The sequence below is a fragment of the Littorina saxatilis genome, linkage group LG3 (assembly GCF_037325665.1).
Source record: "Littorina saxatilis isolate snail1 linkage group LG3, US_GU_Lsax_2.0, whole genome shotgun sequence".
Lineage (NCBI taxonomy): Eukaryota > Metazoa > Mollusca > Gastropoda > Littorinimorpha > Littorinidae > Littorina > Littorina saxatilis.
Window position 1 is genome coordinate 655,207 of NC_090247.1, and position 19,046 is coordinate 674,252.

The window sequence follows — 19,046 nt, forward strand, 5'->3', positions numbered from 1 at the left end:
CAAAAACGGTTTGCCGGTTACAACAAATACGCAGAAACGTGGCAAATTGTGTCTGCGGTTTTAGCAAAACAGAAGACAAGACTGATTTTTTACAGCACTCGAGTTGTTGGTTTTATTTAGCACATGACTGCAAGAATGAGCAAAGTAACACATGGATGGAGGTTCTGATTCAAGTTCTTGAACTTGCACGCGTTTCTTCAGAACTGTATCATGTCTCCCTGAAACATATGAAAGCAGATAATGTAAGCAGTGGATGATTTATACACAGAAGAATGCGGTGTGTGTGTGTGTGTGTCGCTGTCTGTCTCCTTGTATATCTCCCAGTCTGTCTGTGATTTTGTAATGCGCAGTAGTGATAAACAAGTGCATAAGAGAGAGATAGAGAGAGAGCGCACGTGTGTGAGTGTGACAACTACATCAGAACATGAGTGTGTGTTTGTGTGTACAAGATGAGTGTGTGTGTATATAAGATGAGTGTGTGTTTGTGTATATAAGATGTCCCAGAAGACTTACCTTTCTCTTGCGATCACCTCCCAGTTCGAAGTGCTTGCATCTTTTGATCGGCAACAGCTTGATGTGCTTACAGTCCTTACACTCCAACTTTAGCACGATCTTCTTCGTCGTCTTGGCCTAACAAACCAAAGAAACATGTCGTGTAAAGCGATATCAAAACAGTCAGTCTATCTGACGACCTATACACCAAAACCGAACCAAAAAGTCTTCAATGAGACGATATGTCCTGGCTGACCGAAACCGTCGTCCGAGACAGCATAGACAGGTCTATATTATAGGTCCCTGGAGACAGCATAGACAGGTCTATATTATAGGTCCCTGGAGACAGCATAGACAGGTCTATATTATAGGTCCCTGGAGACAGCATAGACAGGTCTATATTATAGGTCCCTGGAGACAGCATAGACAGGTCTATATTATAGGTCCCTGGAGACAGCATAGACAGGTCTATATTATAGGTCCCTGGAGACAGCATAGACAGGTCTATATTATAGGTCCCTGGAGACAGCATAGACAGGTCTATATTATAGGTCCCTGGAGACAGCATAGACAGGTCTATATTATAGGTCCCTGGAGACAGCATAGACAGGTCTATATTATAGGTCCCTGGAGACAGCAATGGCTGGCTATTATGTACACAGAGGGCCTAATGTGAATAACAGATTTACGTGGTTTTTCAGCTAAATTTGAATTCAAACAAAACATGTATCTATTTTTGTATTAAAGAAAAAATAAGGAACTCAATAAAAATTAAAATTTCCTTTGTGTCTATTTTAATTTGAGGTCGTATTCTAAATTACACTCAGTATTCATTTATTTTTTAGCTTCAAAGTTACAATCCCATAGTCCGGACCGAGTCACAGAATGTTTGACCAGAATTTTATTCAATTTGAATTGAATGATTTCGCCACAGTGCCGCATCAACCTTTTTTTTTTGGTAAATGACGTAATCAATGGTATTTATAGAAAAATAAACCCCCCGCGGGTTAGGGGGAGTCCCATATTGGTTGGGACGAGAAAGAATTTACCCGATGCTACCCAGCATGTCGTAAGAGGCGACTAACGGTTCTGTTTCTCCTTTTACCCTTGTTAAGTGTTTCTTGTATAGAATATAGTCAATGTTTGTAAAGATTTTAGTCAAGCAGTATGTAAGAAATGTTAAGTCCTTTGTACTGGAAACTTGCATTCTCCCAGTAAGGTCATATATTGTACTACGTTGCAAGCCCCTGGAGCAATTTTTTGATTAGTGCTTTTGTGAACAAGAAACAATTAACAAGTGGCTCTATCCTATCTCCCCCCTTTCCCATATCCCATCTCCCCCCTTTCCCCGTCGCGATATATCCTTGAATGGTTGAAAACGACGTTAAACACCAAATAAAGAAAGAAAGAATAGAAAAATAAGAAATCATCTGTGGATACCATGTAGAAGATTTGACATGTTCATATTTCATGACGATCTGTCCACTGAGTGTAGTTTTCTGGGAAGCGCTACACACACACACACACACACACACACACCATCACCTCGTCTGGATTCCCAATCTACCGGAAAAACTTGACTAAATGTATACAAGTTCATGTATGTCACAACCAACACATACACACACTAACGCACACTCACACACAGAGACACACACACGCACACCCACACAAGGAACACATACCTGTATATGCATACGCACGCACGCTGCTGGTTACAGTATACGATAAAGACTGACTAAATTCTCATGAAATTCAACTTACAACTAACCTTATTCCTTTGGATCGGTTTAGTCTGACCTCCATAGCCACTGTTCTTTCTGTTATAACGTCTTCTGCCTGAAAATTACTGAGTCATTAACATAAACTGGCATTTTTAACAATAAAGAAGGAAATAAACAATTCCTAACCTCAAGGGGGTTAGAGCAGACCCCGTTCCCAATATACAAGTAAAGTAAATGTATGTAAAAAGAAATTGGTTGTGGTGGAAACTGGACCCTATGTTCAAGAACCCCGCAATTGACAGGTGTATGCGGGCAAGATTCTCTCTCTCTCTCTCTCTCTCTCTCTCTCTGCCACTCTGTTTTATAACACACACGCACGGACACAAAGCGGACACGGACTGAGAAGAGAGAGGCGCACGGAGTGACAGGCAGACGTTCACAGAGAGGTCCAAGCCATCACGAATGCGACGTACATGCATGTATGCCAGAACAAAAGGTACTGCAACGTTGGAGACAACCTCATTGCCAGGGACTAGATCAGCGACTGTGGCGTTCGTGTACACCTGTGTACTCAGTTTAGATCCCCGTTAAAGGTAGGTACCTACTGAGAAGGGCTCCCAATATGGACCACTTTTTATGGGGGCGAGGACGCCCCCATTCTATACGGATAGTTTCGAGGTTGACCATGGGCAGCGCCATTTTGTTGTGAAATACGTCATCAGTTTGTGTACACAGGAAGTTGTTCAAAATTGTTCATCTGTAGAAAGTTGTGAAATCCGTCACCCTATGGGAGGGGTGACGTCAAAATTGGTCATCACAGAGTTTGTGTAACACAGGAAGTTGTGAAATACGTCACCCTATGGGAGGGGTGACGTCAAAATTGTTCAACAAAAACATGATATGTCGCATTGTGCAGGGTCAACTGCAACAAACTCAAACCGAGCCATTCATACCTAGCTGTATTTGAGTGACTTATATACCCGACATTTTTATTTCTTATTTTTAGCACAGGTGTAGGAAAAATCATGAACCAAAATGTTATTTATTTTCTAATTTAACATTTTTTTTACAAATATGACCATGGTTTTTTAAACATACAGTGACATTAAACATTGTTATGTTAAAAAAAAGAAAAAAGAAAAAAAGCTTTTGTGCACAAATCAGAAAATACATTGTACATTTTACCTACAGGCCAAACCGTGAGTGTCTGTGGCAAAGCCCGACCCAGGAAATTGCACTGATTTTATATTTAGATCAGAGGGAAATTGTCAAGAACAGGCGCTTGCATTTGGATGTGTCCAATGATAGTAGGTTTGGTTGTGATCAATCAGAATAATGTAGGAATAAAAATGTATGACAGTTTAGTATGATGACATGTAATTCACATATGCTGAAATATGATATTATACATCATGTAATATTATTATGGCTGTTGCCATGACCATGAAACCCAACAAAGGTTTAATGTAATGTAATTCAAAATACCAAAACCGAGCACCTATTAATCTCGTCTTTGCGCGTGAAGATTGAGGCCGTCTGCCAGTAGCGGTTAGGTCATACAGTGGAACCCCTCTCTAGCGACCTTTAAAATGTTGACAAAAATCGGTCCTTGTGGAGGGGGGTCCTTACAGAGGGAGGGGGGCGGAGTCAGGGGGCCACAAAGAAAGTCAGATTTAAAAAAAAAAAAGAAAACAGAGAAGTTTGAGTTGCTGACGACCGTTCTCTCTGAAAGCAAACTGCTTCGATTTCATGTTTGTCCTTGGTGTCCACCAGTTCTGGTGCATGTACTACCCTGGCCAAGTTTCCTCTCAAGACATCAAAGAGACCGCCCCAGTATACTCTACAGCCTCTGGGCGAACCACCTCTCATAGCTAAAACTGGGTCAATGACCCCTGGGAAGAAGGTCAGTGTCTATAAAATTTTACTCCTAGGCCTGCGGCCAGGGGGGGGGGGGGAGTATACCGGTACCATTTGAGAATCAGACCAAATGAGAATTGAACCATTTGAGAACATCCTTTTTTTTCAATCACTACATCGAAGGCCTGCGGCCCGGGGTTCACATGGGTTGGTTTGTTTGTTTGTTTCAAACCCACACCCATATACACACATTTCCCATTTAAACCATTTGTCGGCCCCCTGTCGATATTTATCGACTAAGTTCCTTGTTGTTTTATGCTGATAACTTGCTTGTTTTCTTGCGAAGAAGTTTCATTTTGTGTTTGGTAGTCCTTCTCTCTTAGGTTAACCGTTAGGCCTAATTAGAGTGAATCACAACTGAATGGTCCATATTAGGAGCCTGGGTACTCAATATGGACCACTTTTTGTTTTATGCTGATAACTTGCTTGTTTTCTTGCGAAGCAGTTTCATTTTGTGTTTGGTAGTCCTTCTCTCTTAGGTTAACCGTTATGCCTAATCAGAGTGAATCACAACTGAATGGTCCATATTAGGAGCCTGGGTACTCAATATGGACCAGTGAAGAGGCCTTCACGAATCACTGTAAAAAGCCCCCTATTCTTCAAAATAACATGATCAACTTAGTGTGCAAGTCAGACTAAATAAAATATGCTTTAGATGTATCTGTTTCGGGTTGATGAGAGCGTATTTTGAAGCACACCATGAAACTAAAGAAGCTTCTCAAAACCAGAGTGAAAATAAGTGAAATTATCAACTTCCACGAAAAGAAGACTATTTTGATATATTTTTTTAAATATCGAGGGCTAGTAATAGGTTATTTTCAGCAAGCTTCTTAATAAATTAATGAAAATAGCCTCAAGCTGTTATGTTCTTCGATTTGTTGAAGGTGGTCCATATTAGGTAACACACGCGTACTTTGAGATTTTGCTTTTATTTTTGTTTGCAGTAAAAACTCGGGGTCAACACTGCTAAAATGTAACAAATACGGTCTTAGCTGTCATATATAGCAATTTATGTATGATACTGAATTGAACAGCTTTGGCTGTGGACAGAAACGAGTCGATCCGTCTTAGGCGGCAAACTAAGTTTAGCGGAGTGAACGCTGCCAAAAATGAAAAAAGAGAAAAAGCCTAACGGTTTTGATGTTTGTGTTTCTGCAACTGTTTTGACATGAGCAAGTTATCCAGAGAGGGTGAATACAGCGAATGAAATTCTTTTGGGCGCTCTAGCGCCGTTAGTTTATGAACTGGAGGTGGTCAATATTACTGGGAGCCGGTCTACTGATATTAGGAGCCCTTCCCCTAATTTTTTTGTTTATACGACCGCGTGTCCCCGACTTCCAAGCTAGGCCTTCTCACCAAATTTGAGCTCAATCGACCCATAGTGACACCACCATAGTGACACCACCATAGTGACACCAGTGATGTAACTACGGACGGAAGAACAGACAGACTGACACAGTGAAACATACGCGCCCAATGCGCGCGCAACTGCGGTGACCGATCACCCACTGTGACGGTCCATCTCTCCAGTCAAGCGAAACGGAAGGTCTATATCAATCAAAACATTCACTCGCGGCTTGGCTGGAAGCGGTTTAATGTAAAACTGTAATATCTGTGCAGCGATTGATTCAGTATAAAACTGACTCAGAGAAATACGAACAAACATCGGTGACAGAGCTATCAGAAAATATGGCCTTTCACAGCCTATTTTCCAATTTACGCGTGGGTGTTAACTTCGCTTTTCGATCATCTACAGTCGTGTTCTTCAGAAAACATCGTCACTGGAAACTTGTCCTTGTCTTTGTGACTGTGATTTCACTTCTGTGGGCGTGTGCTTTTGTGAAGGAATGGCTGGACTCTTCATCTCCAGACAGGCTTCCGCTATTCCGGGATTTGTACTCTCAAGAAAAATGGGCTGATATCGAATACAACAACACGAGCTTATTACCAGACATGGTAACATTGACTTGTTGTCCTCTTTATCTGTATCCGTCTTTAGTTGGGTGACTTCTGGATGTGGGAATTGATTCATACATCCAGCTGTGCACACAGAGCATCAACGTTGTTAATTTGGGTTTATGTATGATCATACAAAATCATCGTCTTATTCCATGTCAAAATTGTTTTTTTCACAAATTTAAAAAAGACAAACAGACTAGCCGGAGTTGAGACAAGAAGGAGTGTGCCTTTAAAATAAAAAATTTTTTTTAAAGTTATAAGTCCCTCTTCAAGATGTCTGAGGTATTTCCAACATCATTTGAGCTTCCCACCTTTATGTCTTTTGGTATTCTACGAATTAAAAATGTGTTATATAAATATAACATGCAGCGTTGATTTTGTCATGGTATAAATTAATGGACAGCATATACTATACATATGGTATCGTCAGAAGCAGTTTCGCTATCAACGCTACCTAGCTATTATTCTCAGCAGTCATACGTCTGCTGCAGCCCCAGTTTATCTTGTGGCTATCAACGCTACCTAGCTATTATTCTCAGCAGTCATACGTCTGCTGCAGCCCCAGTTTATCTTGTGGCTATCAACGCTACCTAGCTATTATTCTCAGCAGTCATACGTCTGCTGCAGCCCCAGTTTATCTTGTGGCTATCAACGCTACCTAGCTATTATTCTCAGCAGTCATACGTCTGCTGCAGCCCCAGTTTATCTTGTGGCTATCAACGCTACCTAGCTATTATTCTCAGCAGTCATACGTCTGCTGCAGCCCCAGTTTATCTTGTGGCTATCAACGCTACCTAGCTATTATTCTCAGCAGTCATACGTCTGCTGCAGCCCCAGTTTATCTTGTGGCTATCAACGCTACCTAGCTATTATTCTCAGCAGTCATACGTCTGCTGCAGCCCCAGTTTATCTTGTGGCTATCAACGCTACCTAGCTATTATTCTCAGCAGTCATACGTCTGCTGCAGCCCCAGTTTATCTTGTGGCTATAACCGGTTACTAGTGTCATTCCAGGTAATTGAAATTTTAACGAGACAACTGTAATGTTCATGAAAAAATGACAAATTAATATCAAATGACAAATATCACTGAAAATTACCGTTTTACTCCCCAGATAATGTTTAATTTTAAGTCTTGGTTTTAGCAATTCGTCAGGAATCCAGCTAGAACTTAACAGTTTTATTTTCACGCGGACATGTATAATCTTCATGTGATCAAGTTTAATTATCAAGTGATTATGTTTAATTATGGATTTGGCGAGAGTACGCCGAGGCCAAAGCTTAAAAATAATAAATGACACTGTCGGTTAACATTATTGCTGTTAATTACACAGAACACGTGATAAGTAACATCTACACGGGAAAATGGTAGACCGCGGTTTTGGCGCTGGTTAGCCGTTATATGTGTGCACTGTCTCGTTTGTCTGTGACTCAATCAAATGTAGAAATATAGAAATTGTCTGATGACTTTGGTCGTAGATGCCGCAGACAGTACACTACCTCTGGTGCGGTGAGAAGCAGTTTCGCTTTCAGCACTACCTGGCTGTTCTCAGCGCCATACGCCTGCTGCAGCCACTGAAAATCGTCTTCCACTACACCCATCTACCTGTTGTCGACGCAATGTGGTACAATGTCTGGTTCCAGGTCAGCCATTTTGACATTACCATACACTCGTTGTTATGATTATCACTTGCTTTAAACGATGTTTTACTACTTTTGCCATGTTCACGAAATGTATATATATGTATAAGTATGAAAACAACGATAACAACAAACCTATGCTTTGAATGATGTCGTCAGAACAAGTTATATCTGGAGATAATAAGCAAATGTAAGGTTATAACATGCAACATCGGCCAGTTAGTTTAATACAAAAACTAAAAAAAAACGTATCCAAAACCTGCATAAAGGATACTGGTATTGTTTGTTATGGTCTCGTTTGTTTGGTCTTTGCGTATTCTTTCTTTTTTCTACATGTGTATATCTTTCACCTTCTTATTTTTGTACATGTATCACGAAGTTACGTGAACTGTTGTTGTTGTTGTTGTTGTTGTTGTTGTTGTTGTTGTTGTTGTTGTTGTTGTTGTTGTTGTTGTTGTTGTTGAGTGTACCAGCACTTAATAACACTCGCGGGGACCACTATAGGCAATGACTCGGTCTGTAAGGGCCAAATGTGAAGATGACGCCGCGTGCGACCGTGTTCAATCAACCCGCAACATAAACAGCACGGTACTCCGTCTTCACAGGACACTTTCGCTTTCATCCTGATCCACAAAGTGACATTCAGATTTAGTCAGCGATTGCGTGAACAATCAGTTACTTTTTGACAGGGTCAAATAAACACATTGGTGATCGCCATGTTGACAGGGTCAAATAAACACATTGGTGATCGCCATGTTCACATTTTGACAGGGTCAAATAAACACATTGGTGATCGCCATGTTCAGATTTTGTTCTCTAAAAGTTGTGAAATAAATTAGCGATGAAACGCATCCTTTTTTACATTTAGTCAAGTTTTGACTAAGAGTTTTAACATAGAGGGGGGAATCGAGACGAGGGTCGTGGTGTTTGTGTGTGTGTGTGTGTGTGTGTGTGTGTGTGTCTGTGTCTGTGTCTGTGCGTGTGTATAGCGATTCAGAGTAAACTACTGGACCGATCTTTATGAAATTTTTCATGAGAGTTCCTGGGTATGATATCCCCAGATATATTTTTCATTTTTTCGATAAATGTCTTTGATGACGTCATATCTGGCATTTTGTAAAAGTTGAGGCGGCACTGTCACACCCTTATTTTGTAATCAAATTGATTGAAATTTTGGCCAAGAAATCTTCGACGAAGGCCGGACTTTGGTATTGCATTTCAGCTTGGAGGCTTAAAAATTAATTAATGACTTTGGTCATTAAAAATCTGAAAATTGTAATTAAAAGTATTTTTTTATAAAACGATCCAAAATTACGTTTATTGTATTCTTCATCATTTTCTGATTCCATAAACATATATATATGTTATATTCGGATTAAAAACAAGCTCTGAAAATTAAAAATATAAAAATTATGATTAAAATTAAATTTCCGAAATCGATTTAAAAACAATTTCATCTTATTCCTTGTCCGTTCCTGATTCCAAAAACATATAGATATGATATGTTTGGATTAAAAACACGTTCAGAGAGTTAAAAAGAATAGAGATATAGAAAAGCGTGCTATCCTCCTCAGCGCAACCGCTACCGCGCTTTTCTGGATTGTTAATTTCACTGCCTTTGCCACGAGCGGTAGACAGACGATGCTACGAGTGTACGGTCTTGCGGAAAAAATGCAATGCGTTCAGTTTCATTCTGTGAGTTCGCCTTACGCGACTTGATTTGTTTTGTATTTGCCAAGCACAACACATCCTGTAGTAAGCGAGAGTTGTGCAGAACACACAAAACACACACACAACAGGGCCGGACTAGGCTAAGAGAAGGGGGGGGGGGGTTGGGGTTGCCAGTGATGGTCCAGGGGGATGTTCCCCCTGGCGAGGATGTTCCCCCTTGTGGGGGTCAGGGGGTGAAGCCCCCTGAAGCTGATGGGTAGGTCATATTCTGAGATAGGAAAATGGTCGCTCCTTGCATGAAACGGCATAAAATAAACAATAATAAAAAATGTTTTAAATAAGTGAGATACATGTTTAGGCTAGGGGGGGGGGGGGGTTGCGCAACCCCCATAACCCCCCCCCCCCCCCCCCCCCGGTAGTCCGGCCCTGCACAAACCCGGTATTAAAGGTACATTCCTTCCCGTGAAGACGACCACGTTCATCGCCACAGACCTGTCCAGGCTTTTTACACCAGAGGCTTTTTACACCAGAGGCTTTTTACACAAGAGGCTTTTTACACCAGAGGCTTTTTACACCAGAGGCTTTTTACACCAGAGGCTTTCAGCGTAATTACACACATGTCAAAACTCAACAGCCTAGCTGCTTGCGTCCGAGCTGCAAAGTGGGACTTTTTGTCGTTGAATTAATTGTGTACTTGATACTGATCAGATACTTCTCTCAATTTGCTCAAATCAATCCAGCAACAGTGCACAGGAAACAGCCAGGCTGTTCAGTCACGATAGATGATAGGATGCTCTTATTGTGTGCAAACTCCAAGACAGCTGCGGTTTGGCGGGACACATGATTGTGAACGCACGATATAGGAGTATGGTGTCTCACATGATTGTGAACGCACGATATAGGAGTATGGTGTCTCACATGATTGTGAACGCACGATATAGGAGTATGGTGTCTCACATGATTGTGAACGCACGATATAGGAGTATGGTGTCTCACATGATTGTGAACGCACGATATAGGAGTATGGTGTCTCACATGATTGTGAACGCACGATATAGGAGTATGGTGTCTTTGAATAGGACAAACTCTCATCCTCATGGTTTCAATTAAAGTGTTCTTTGTCTTCCAGGAACTTAAGCAGTCCTTCGCCAACCTGGAATTTCAGCGCCTGGAGACGATTTACTCTTGTGGTTCCGAGCAAATGCTGGAAACGGCTCTCGTCTTTCTGTCTCAAACTGGTGGCCTTTACTTGGGCGAAAACGTCATCATGACGCGCATCCCTGCTGACGTCACAAGGCGCCCCTTCTGGTTTGCTGTCTCGAACATGACGTCAAAGTCGTCTGACGCATCGCAGGGATTGGTGTTTGTTCGTCATGGTTTTAGTGGCGCGAAAAGGAGAGAGTACCTGAAGGCTATTGTGTCTAGGAGATCCTCCATTACTTGTAGCAAGGTGGAGGAATATGATGTTGAAGGGCCTGGGAAAGGTGCCCCGTGTGTTATTGTGGAAAGTGACGTGTTCCCTCGGGATGTGTGGCAGCCCAATACTTGTTTTGCTGAGCTTGCTCGGTGGCTTTATTACGGAAAACGAGAGGTAAGACCATCGTGATCGCGTGATGATGACGATTTTGTTTTAAGTTTTTTGTTTGAATATCGTGATAAGTTTGTAGTACTAAGCTTAGTTCTGTTTCACAGTTCGTTCTTGGGGAGGATTTCCTTTTCGAGTTATATACATACAGGTGGTCATCGACAGGAATGGGTCAGCTAAAGGAGAACCATAGTGCATTGCACTATTTACTTACTGTTCTGACCAGAGCCCACATAACTAACTTTTGTGACAAAGCTTCTCAGTTTAAGCTGCTTCAGCAAAAGAAAACCAACCAGCATTATTTTCTTTGTGTTATTTTCCCTCGTATATTTTTAAGATAAAAAGGTTCTATTTCTTTTGTTTGACTTCTAATTCCTACCAACTTGTCTCAGATGCCTGATGCCTTTCCTGTAACCACAGATAGATATGTCGGGTCAAAACTAGCAGACCGATCTTGTCTAAATTGGTGTTTTAAGTTCCAATTTCTAAAAGGTGTTGATCAAATTGTCACCAGATATTACAAGTCAACGAGACCAACGTAACCTCCATTCCGCGGATGGGCCACATGACATGGCTGAACCACGACGGCGTAAGGGAGAGCACCGACTTCCGCTTCCTGCACTTTCTCAGCGTACTAAGCGCTCTGCATGTGGCTGACCTTGACCACGTGTACGTGCACGGTGACCTTGAACCCCGGGGTCACTGGTGGGAGAAACTGAGGGGAGAGAATGTGACCTTCGTCCCTCTGGACTCCCCAAAGGCTGTGTTCCAGCAGACAATGCGGTCTCTATCTCACAGGAGTGATGTTGCTAGGTGGGTTGATGAGAGAGTGGGGGTAACGTTCTTTTTCTTCTGCGTTCCCGACCATACTAGATTGTCAATAAATAAAAGCCTTTAGGTCAAAAACCGCTGTCCGCCGCAGGGACCCTGCCGTTCCGCCCCGAGACTGGTCAGGACTGTCTGGGCCTAGCATTTCTTGAATAGATACATCTGGGCAATCGATCAAGCCACAAGTCAGGACTCCCCACACTGTGCGTCTCCGCTGCGTCCTACTGACACGCCGCGACTAGAAGCAGAGTTGCTGTGTCATATCAGATTCACACTCGTTGCTTTTCAGTTCAAATATTGTAACGTTGGCTTTCGCTCGCATTTCGATATAAAAACAACAACAACATGTAAATCTGATATGACACAGCAAGCTATATAGTATCTATATAATTATGCCTTTCCAAAGCAAGAATATGAACCTCCTTGTCTTTTATTCGGACCTTAAAGTTCTAGAGAAGTCCATATGGACCCCCTACAATATATAGTTAGGGGTCCAGGGACCCTCTATGTTTAGCGTCCGTGGGCCTGCAAGTATATGAACATTAATGTTTTATAATCTGCTAATGTTGAACCGTTTTTGGTGACATAATAACTCAAGTACTTTGAAGCAAAATAGCTGAAATAGTTATTTCTGTTTCCCACAGAACACAGATTCTACAGAAATACGGCGGTGTATACATGGACCGAGACGTAGTATGGGTCAGCCGTCTTCCGGACTGGCTACTCCGCTACCCCACTGTCCTGTGTCCGGACTGGCCACGAAACGGCGAGTGGCCGGAGACCTTCAACACAGGCGTCCTCATGTCCCAGGCGCATGCGCCGTGGTTACGTCACTTCCTGTCAACGTTACGTCACTTCCTGGACCACCATCACACGTTCAACGCCGTCATGATGCCGTACCGTGTGTATGAATGGCATCCCGAGACTGCGTTCATCGACAGGCGGTTACAGGTATGGAAGCGGGATGTCTTAGAGATTTGATCGTGCTGATAACTTTGACTCAAGTTGTTCTCGTTTGTACCCGTCACCTGACATTAGCGATCGTTATGATAGAAATCAGCTCAGTTATGGACTGGGAAGGCAGCACGCGGCCATTTGGTGTTATCACAAGCCAATCCTCTTACTTGTGTTTATTAATACGACTCCGGTTCAGCGTGTTTCACTGATTACCCTCAAGAGGCTAATCATCTTACAAACCCGCTGGGGTAAGCTGCACTGTACTATACTGACAATGGGGTCTGTGGGTTGGCCAAGAAAAGGCATAGGTGGGTAAGCTATAATGAAAAATGAATATCTTTTCACTGCGTCCTCCTCAATTCTCCGTTCATGTGTACACAAATCGGACTGACTGACTGCGGCGGCGGCACAGCCAAGCCTGACTCAGATGAGGACATGTATTTGATTAAATGATATTGATGACACATGATGTGCAAGTTATAACACTCTGCACAAGTAACCATGGCTATATTTCATCCCGTGGTTTGTCAAAACTTGACTGAAAAAAGGACATCGATTTTCAGGTGATCTGTTTTCGAGGAATCTGTCATCCAGCCTGGCACGCGGACTACATCCGGGACATTGATGACGTCAGGCCCCCACGTGACTTTGACTGGCGCGAGGCAAGGGCGTATCACTTCACTGTCCCCAAACCACCACCATCGCTTACTTCCCCTGCTGCCTTGGCAACAGAGAGAGACATGTACTCTGAGATTGGGAGACACATTTTGAAGATGGCGGGTAGGGAAGGCATCTTGAATGCGGAGAATGGATAATTGAATGAGTACCGGCAACGAAAAAAAACCTGGAGCACCAGCCCAATGACTTGAGCCTTTTAATCATCAGCGGCTTGAAGTGCTGACAGAAACTAGCCTACACGCCGAGTGCACGTCAGTGTATGAACCGTGGCCATTGTAACGTTCAGGGGCTTCATTATTACACCGGACGGTTAAGCTGTGTGCAACTAGAACCTCTGCACAAGACACAAGACATTTGCGTGCAACGAACTCGGACCCCCGTTTCGTACACACAAGAAATGATTGTGGCTAGCCGTTTGCTTGCCAAGGTAGCAAGAGTGACTATATAATTTTATGAATCGATTGTGTGCTATCCACACTTTATAGAAGTGTTCCAGTTTTGAACACGCTAACGGTAACCAGTTTTGAACACGCTAACGGTAACCAGTTTTGAACACGCTAACGGTAACCAGTTTTGAACACGCTAACGGTAACCAGTTTTGAACAGAGTGTGAATTGTAAAGAAGTGTGGCACATGGGAAACACCGCAGTGTCTTCCAATGTGAACACCGGCTATATAGTCTGTACTAAATGTTAGCTTATTGCCCGGGGACCACATAAGTACGGATAATGTGTCAAGGACATTCAGAATGTGCCATGTTAAAAGCATACGTTACAGCAAAAAAAGGCTCTTATCGCCCCAAGAGTTACATAGTTTGGTTTGGGCTTTAGAATAATACAAGTAGCACCACATACTAGGGATACCTTAAATCGTCCGTAAGCTACACAGTTCGGGTTGGGGGCTTTAACTAATTTATGTCACAACTCACCAGGAATACGCAATTTTTTCTCTCACCTTGCTTAATCTGTGATTGTCTTCCACTCTTGTACTGATTGACTTTATGGATGGTGTGTTTCCTGCATTCCTTCCCCTTGCAAAACGTGCGTCTGTACTTTGGAATGTTCACCTGAAATATGATAATTGTGAGACAGTGGTAACACATGCAGTCTATCCCAAAAATATTGAGAATTCCTGCCATACAAAGTCAAGGCGAATTATAAATGAATGTGAGGGTTATCAAGTGCTCTATTTGAAAAACATGTTCGATTTTTGAATTATCATCTCTAGGCTGTGCCTGATGAAAATTATCACCCTTAGTTAAGTTTGTTAATAAGGGTTTTCTGAAATAAATGTGTAATTTTTGACAACTTCAAATAAAGCAATTATAAAATAAAAGGTAAACAAATTCCACGTACAGACATCCTTCTCCGTATAGAAGCCTACTTCTTGTACAGTTTTTGTGTGATAATTTGATACCTAGGAGGAATTATTTGGAGGGGAAAAGGCATGCAAATGATCGTTGTTGTATGCTTTCTGCTTCATGGCCATACGCGCCTAATAGGGGATTTAATACATTAATGATACACAGACCTAGTCTGCATAAAAAAGCAAACGAAAGAAAGAAAATTAAACACACACACACACACACACACACACACACACACACACAACACACACAAACAACGATTAAAGTCAGACTGAACAAGAACGAAAACGACAAGAAAAATACACGCTCACCATAAATACTTTACCTTAAGGGTTTCAGGACCCCCAACTGAACTTTAGAGGGTCCCAAGACCAGAATGACCTTTGAAAGTTCTGCGAAACCTTCACAAAAGCATTCTTTGTCGTACTGGTTAGATTGAGTCCATACATTCAAGTCGGTACAGATACAGAACATGTTCTCGTGTTCGAAATCCAACCAAGCTTACATTCTTTTCCATTCTGTATTCTTTTTAGCAGACAATAATTATGTACAGTGTTAAATTAGCCCCGATGATACGCACAAAAACGCAACTGAGTTTAATGCGTCCCAGGACCCGCTATTTTCAAGTCGGGGCGAGGACGTAGCTCAGTTGGTAGCGCGCTGGCTTTGTAACCAGTTCGTTGCTATCAGCGTGTGTTCGAATCCCCGGTTCGGGAGAGCTTTATTTCTTGGAGACAATTATCTTTGTGCAGACTATCTTCGGGGTCCGAACACTACCGTGTGCACACATGCGCACAAAAAAGATCCCAAGTTCACAGCCAAAGTCTCAGGGCTTGGAAAACACGGAAGATCGTCTCTGATTATCATAATCGTATCTCGATACTTTGACGAGACAAACCCAATGCTGGCGTGTCGAAGAAGACAGCCACAGCGGTTCGAGTCAAAATATCACACCATATCCTCAGCGTATTACCAATACCTGTCCCACTATAGGCAAACTGGTCCAATAGTCGACAATTTCTTGAATAGTTTTTTTGTTTTTGTTTTGTTCTCCAGTACGTACAGTTTGGGGAACCATGAAAAGAAAGGAAAAATGTTCTCACCATGATCCTCCCCGTCAGGTCCAACAGCCCAACGATCTTCCCGTCAGGTCCAACAGCCCAACGATCTTCCCTGTTGCGTCTAAACGTTTGCACCAAGCGCACGCAACTAAATCTTTTCACGAAGAGAAACAAAAGAGACGGACCACATAGTACAGTTGCCTTTTGTCTACGGATGACTTTGCCAGGTGCAATGCAGATTTGCATAGATATGGTGATGGCACTTATACCTCTTGCAGGATGATGGTGTAATACCGGATTGTGCGAAGGTGGAAGAAATGGATTAAAGACACACTCCTTCTCTTAAAAACAGTCAGGCTCGCCATCTCAGATCTTGCAAGACTTTCACTTGGGATAAGACCATCCATCCACTTCGCCACATGCCATCGCCACATGCCATCGCCACATGCCATCGCCACATGCCATCGCCACATGCCATCGCCACATGCCATCGCCACATGCCATCGCCATATGCCATCGCCACATGCCATCGCCACATGCCATCGCCACATAACATCGCCACATAACATCGCCACATGCCATCGCCACATGCCATCGCCACATGCCATCGCCACATGCCATCGCCACATGCCATCGCCACATGCCATCGCCACATGCCATCGCCACATGCCATCGCCACATGCCATCGCCACATGCCATAGCCACATGCCATCGCCACATGCCATCGCCACACATCGCCACATGCCATCGCCACATGCCATCGCCACATGCCATCGCCACATGCCATCGCCACACATCGCCACATGCCATCGCCACATGCCATCGCCACATGCCATCGCCACATGCCATCGCCACACATCGCCACATGCCATCGCCACATGCCATCGCCACATGCCATCGCCACATGCCATCGCCACATGCCATCGCCACATGCCATCGCCACATGCCATCGCCACATGCCATCGCCACACATCGCCACATGCCATCGCCACATGCCATCGCCACATGAACACCCTGAGTGCTCTGTGTGCACACTGGCAAGTTTTGATGAATTAATTTCGGCTTTTTTTAAAGAAATTAATTCATCACAAAATTCCAACTCCTCAGGGTGTTGCCTTTTGGTATGTGTCCAAATGGAGGGAAATCTTATCACCTGTAAAAGTCTGACCAGATCCGGTATCCTCACTGTTTATCACCTGTAAAAGTCTGACCAGATCCGGTATCCTCACTGTTTATCACCTGTAAAAGTCTGACCAGATCCGGTATCCTCACTGTTTATCGCGAGAAGGAGTGTGCCTGTGAAGAGGAGAGATGGGTCACAACAGACATTTAGGCCAATCTAGTTTTTAAGCTCATGAATATTAAAATTAGTTAACCCCAGTGATAACATTAAGGCGACGCGCTTATTATTTTACTGTTGCTCCAACATGTGCAATACCACGGTGAGCGAGTTTTAGCGTCAACTAAGGTGACTCGAGTCGAACCGGAGGTCGCAAAAACTCGGTCCGTTACGACTGGAGTGACGTCACCGGTTAACCAACTTTCAACCTTGCTTCCTGCGTAGGGTCTCTCCAGTTCCAAGATGGCTGCCAAGGCGAGGTGAGAAACTTCTGCAAATATTTTTTGACAAAGTTACGGATTGTGAGAAGACATTTGTTGTAAATCACTTAGCCTTTCAAAAATTAAGGATACTGGGTTGGATACTGTCTTGGTTTTAATGCATTTTATTTTAGCAGTGATGTTTATTTTGGGAAGAAATGAGGTCAACAGGAGTTTGGGTGCGATTTCGGCTCAAATGTACTTTAGCGCCCTGAACTTTTACCCGGCTGTTTTGCGCTCGATTTTCACGCTCACTTCTTCATTGACGTTCGAATCAATAGTTCGATGTTTTGGCATTACATTCACATCAACAATAAAACAGTACTGCTTGTTCATCATCGTCGTCCATCAACTCTCCACAACAGTAAATCCGTAACGCGCTTGTCGCCATCTTGTTGCAAGGGACGCGACTGGACACAACCCAACAGCGTTTCCGCGAAGAAAAAAACCAGACATGCGCAGTGACCCTACTGTAGCTCAACCCTGTCCCTCGCGAAAACTCGCTCGGTGTGAATAACATGACATGTCTCTTATCACACCTCCAATATTCTGAGAGAATTAGGTCTTATAAAACCCCCCGCGGGTTAGGGGGAGTCCCATATTGGTTGGGACGAGAAAGAATTTACCCGCTGCTTGCCAGCATGTCGTAAGAGGCGACTAACGGTTCTGTTTCTCCTTTTACCCTTGTTAAGTGTTTCTTGTATAGAATATAGTCAATGTTTGTAAAGATTTTAGTCAAGCAGTATGTAAGAAATGTTAAGTCCTTTGTACTGGAAACTTGCATTCTCCCAGTAAGGTCATATATTGTACTACGTTGCAAGCCCCTGGAGCAATTTTTTGATTGGTGCTTTTGTGAACAAGAAACAATTAACAAGTGGCTCTATCCCATCTCCCCCCTTTCCCCTATCCCATCTCCCCCCTTTCCCCGTCGCGATATAACCTTGAATGGTTGAAAACGACGTTAAACACCAAATAAAGAAAGAAAGAAAGGTCTTATAAAGTAGGGAGTGTGAAAATAATTGTATTTACAGACTTTATGGAGAGACAAACTAGGGAAAACCTCTGTGTCCATCTACACTGGAGGGTCTTTAAAGGAAAACGATTGGGCTGACTGTCTTACAGTGGCCAGGCTTTTACATGCCTTGTGGGCTGACTGTCTTACAGTGGCCAGGCTTTTACATGCCTTGTGGGCTGACTGTCTTACAGTGGCCAGGCTTTTACATGCCTTGTGGGCTGACTGTCTTACAGTGGCCAGGCTTTTACATGCAGCATTAGCAAAAGAATACTATAATTCTATATTATTATGATATATCACACAATAAAAAAAAATCTATTTTTCTGATTATCAGCTTCATTCTAGAACAAACTATAGCCAGTCAAGTGAACATTTGATGTGCAAAGTTTCAATGGAATAGGTGAATATTTAAAAAAGTTTTTCATTCAGACAGTGCAGCTGCCTGTGATTTCGCGCGAACTTTCACCACATAAAACAGCAAAAAGTTCAACATCTATCAGTTTATGTCCTTTATGGGGGGGTCATCAAGAGATTAGAATCAAAACTATCTTCACT

The 19,046-nt window shown here is 42.9% G+C and overlaps 2 protein-coding genes across 2 annotated transcripts; one reads left to right on the top strand and one right to left on the bottom strand.

Moving 5' to 3' along the window:
- Positions 1–82: 82 nt before the first annotated feature.
- On the bottom strand, positions 83–16,141 carry LOC138961353 (large ribosomal subunit protein eL42-like). Its single transcript, XM_070332960.1, has 5 exons — positions 15,920–16,141; positions 14,405–14,516; positions 2,264–2,331; positions 514–630; positions 83–218 (listed from the first exon to the last, which is right to left on the bottom strand). The coding sequence occupies exons 1-5, from the start codon at positions 16,121–16,123 to the stop codon at positions 198–200; spliced, it is 522 nt and encodes a 173-aa protein (XP_070189061.1). The 5' UTR covers positions 16,124–16,141; the 3' UTR covers positions 83–197.
- LOC138961351 (uncharacterized) lies at positions 7,302–14,398 on the top strand. The gene is made up of 5 exons (XM_070332958.1): positions 7,302–7,734; positions 10,532–10,993; positions 11,502–11,800; positions 12,460–12,766; positions 13,336–14,398. Exons 1-5 carry the CDS (start codon positions 7,570–7,572, stop codon positions 13,585–13,587), a joined length of 1,485 nt encoding a protein of 494 aa, XP_070189059.1. The 5' UTR covers positions 7,302–7,569; the 3' UTR covers positions 13,588–14,398.
- Positions 16,142–19,046: the final 2,905 nt, after the last annotated feature.

What these genes read in the sequence shown, in the direction of transcription:
- LOC138961351 (XM_070332958.1), top strand. Translation starts at nt 7,570, where the DNA reads ATGCCGCAGACAGTACACTACCTCTGGTGCGGTGAGAAGCAGTTTCGC. An exon ending in TTTATTACGGAAAACGAGAG is followed by an intron (nt 10,994 to 11,501) that starts GTAAGACCATCG and finishes AATTGTCACCAG; the next exon opens with ATATTACAAGTCAACGAGAC. An exon ending in CACAGGAGTGATGTTGCTAG is followed by an intron (nt 11,801 to 12,459) that starts GTGGGTTGATGA and finishes TGTTTCCCACAG; the next exon opens with AACACAGATTCTACAGAAAT.
- LOC138961353 (XM_070332960.1), bottom strand. Translation starts at nt 16,123, where the DNA reads ATGCAAATCTGCATTGCACCTGGCAAAGTCATCCGTAGACAAAAGGCA. An exon ending in AACCGATCCAAAGGAATAAG is followed by an intron (nt 631 to 2,263) that starts GTTAGTTGTAAG and finishes TTGGTTTGTTAG; the next exon opens with GCCAAGACGACGAAGAAGAT. An exon ending in GAGGTGATCGCAAGAGAAAG is followed by an intron (nt 219 to 513) that starts GTAAGTCTTCTG and finishes CATATGTTTCAG; the next exon opens with GGAGACATGATACAGTTCTG.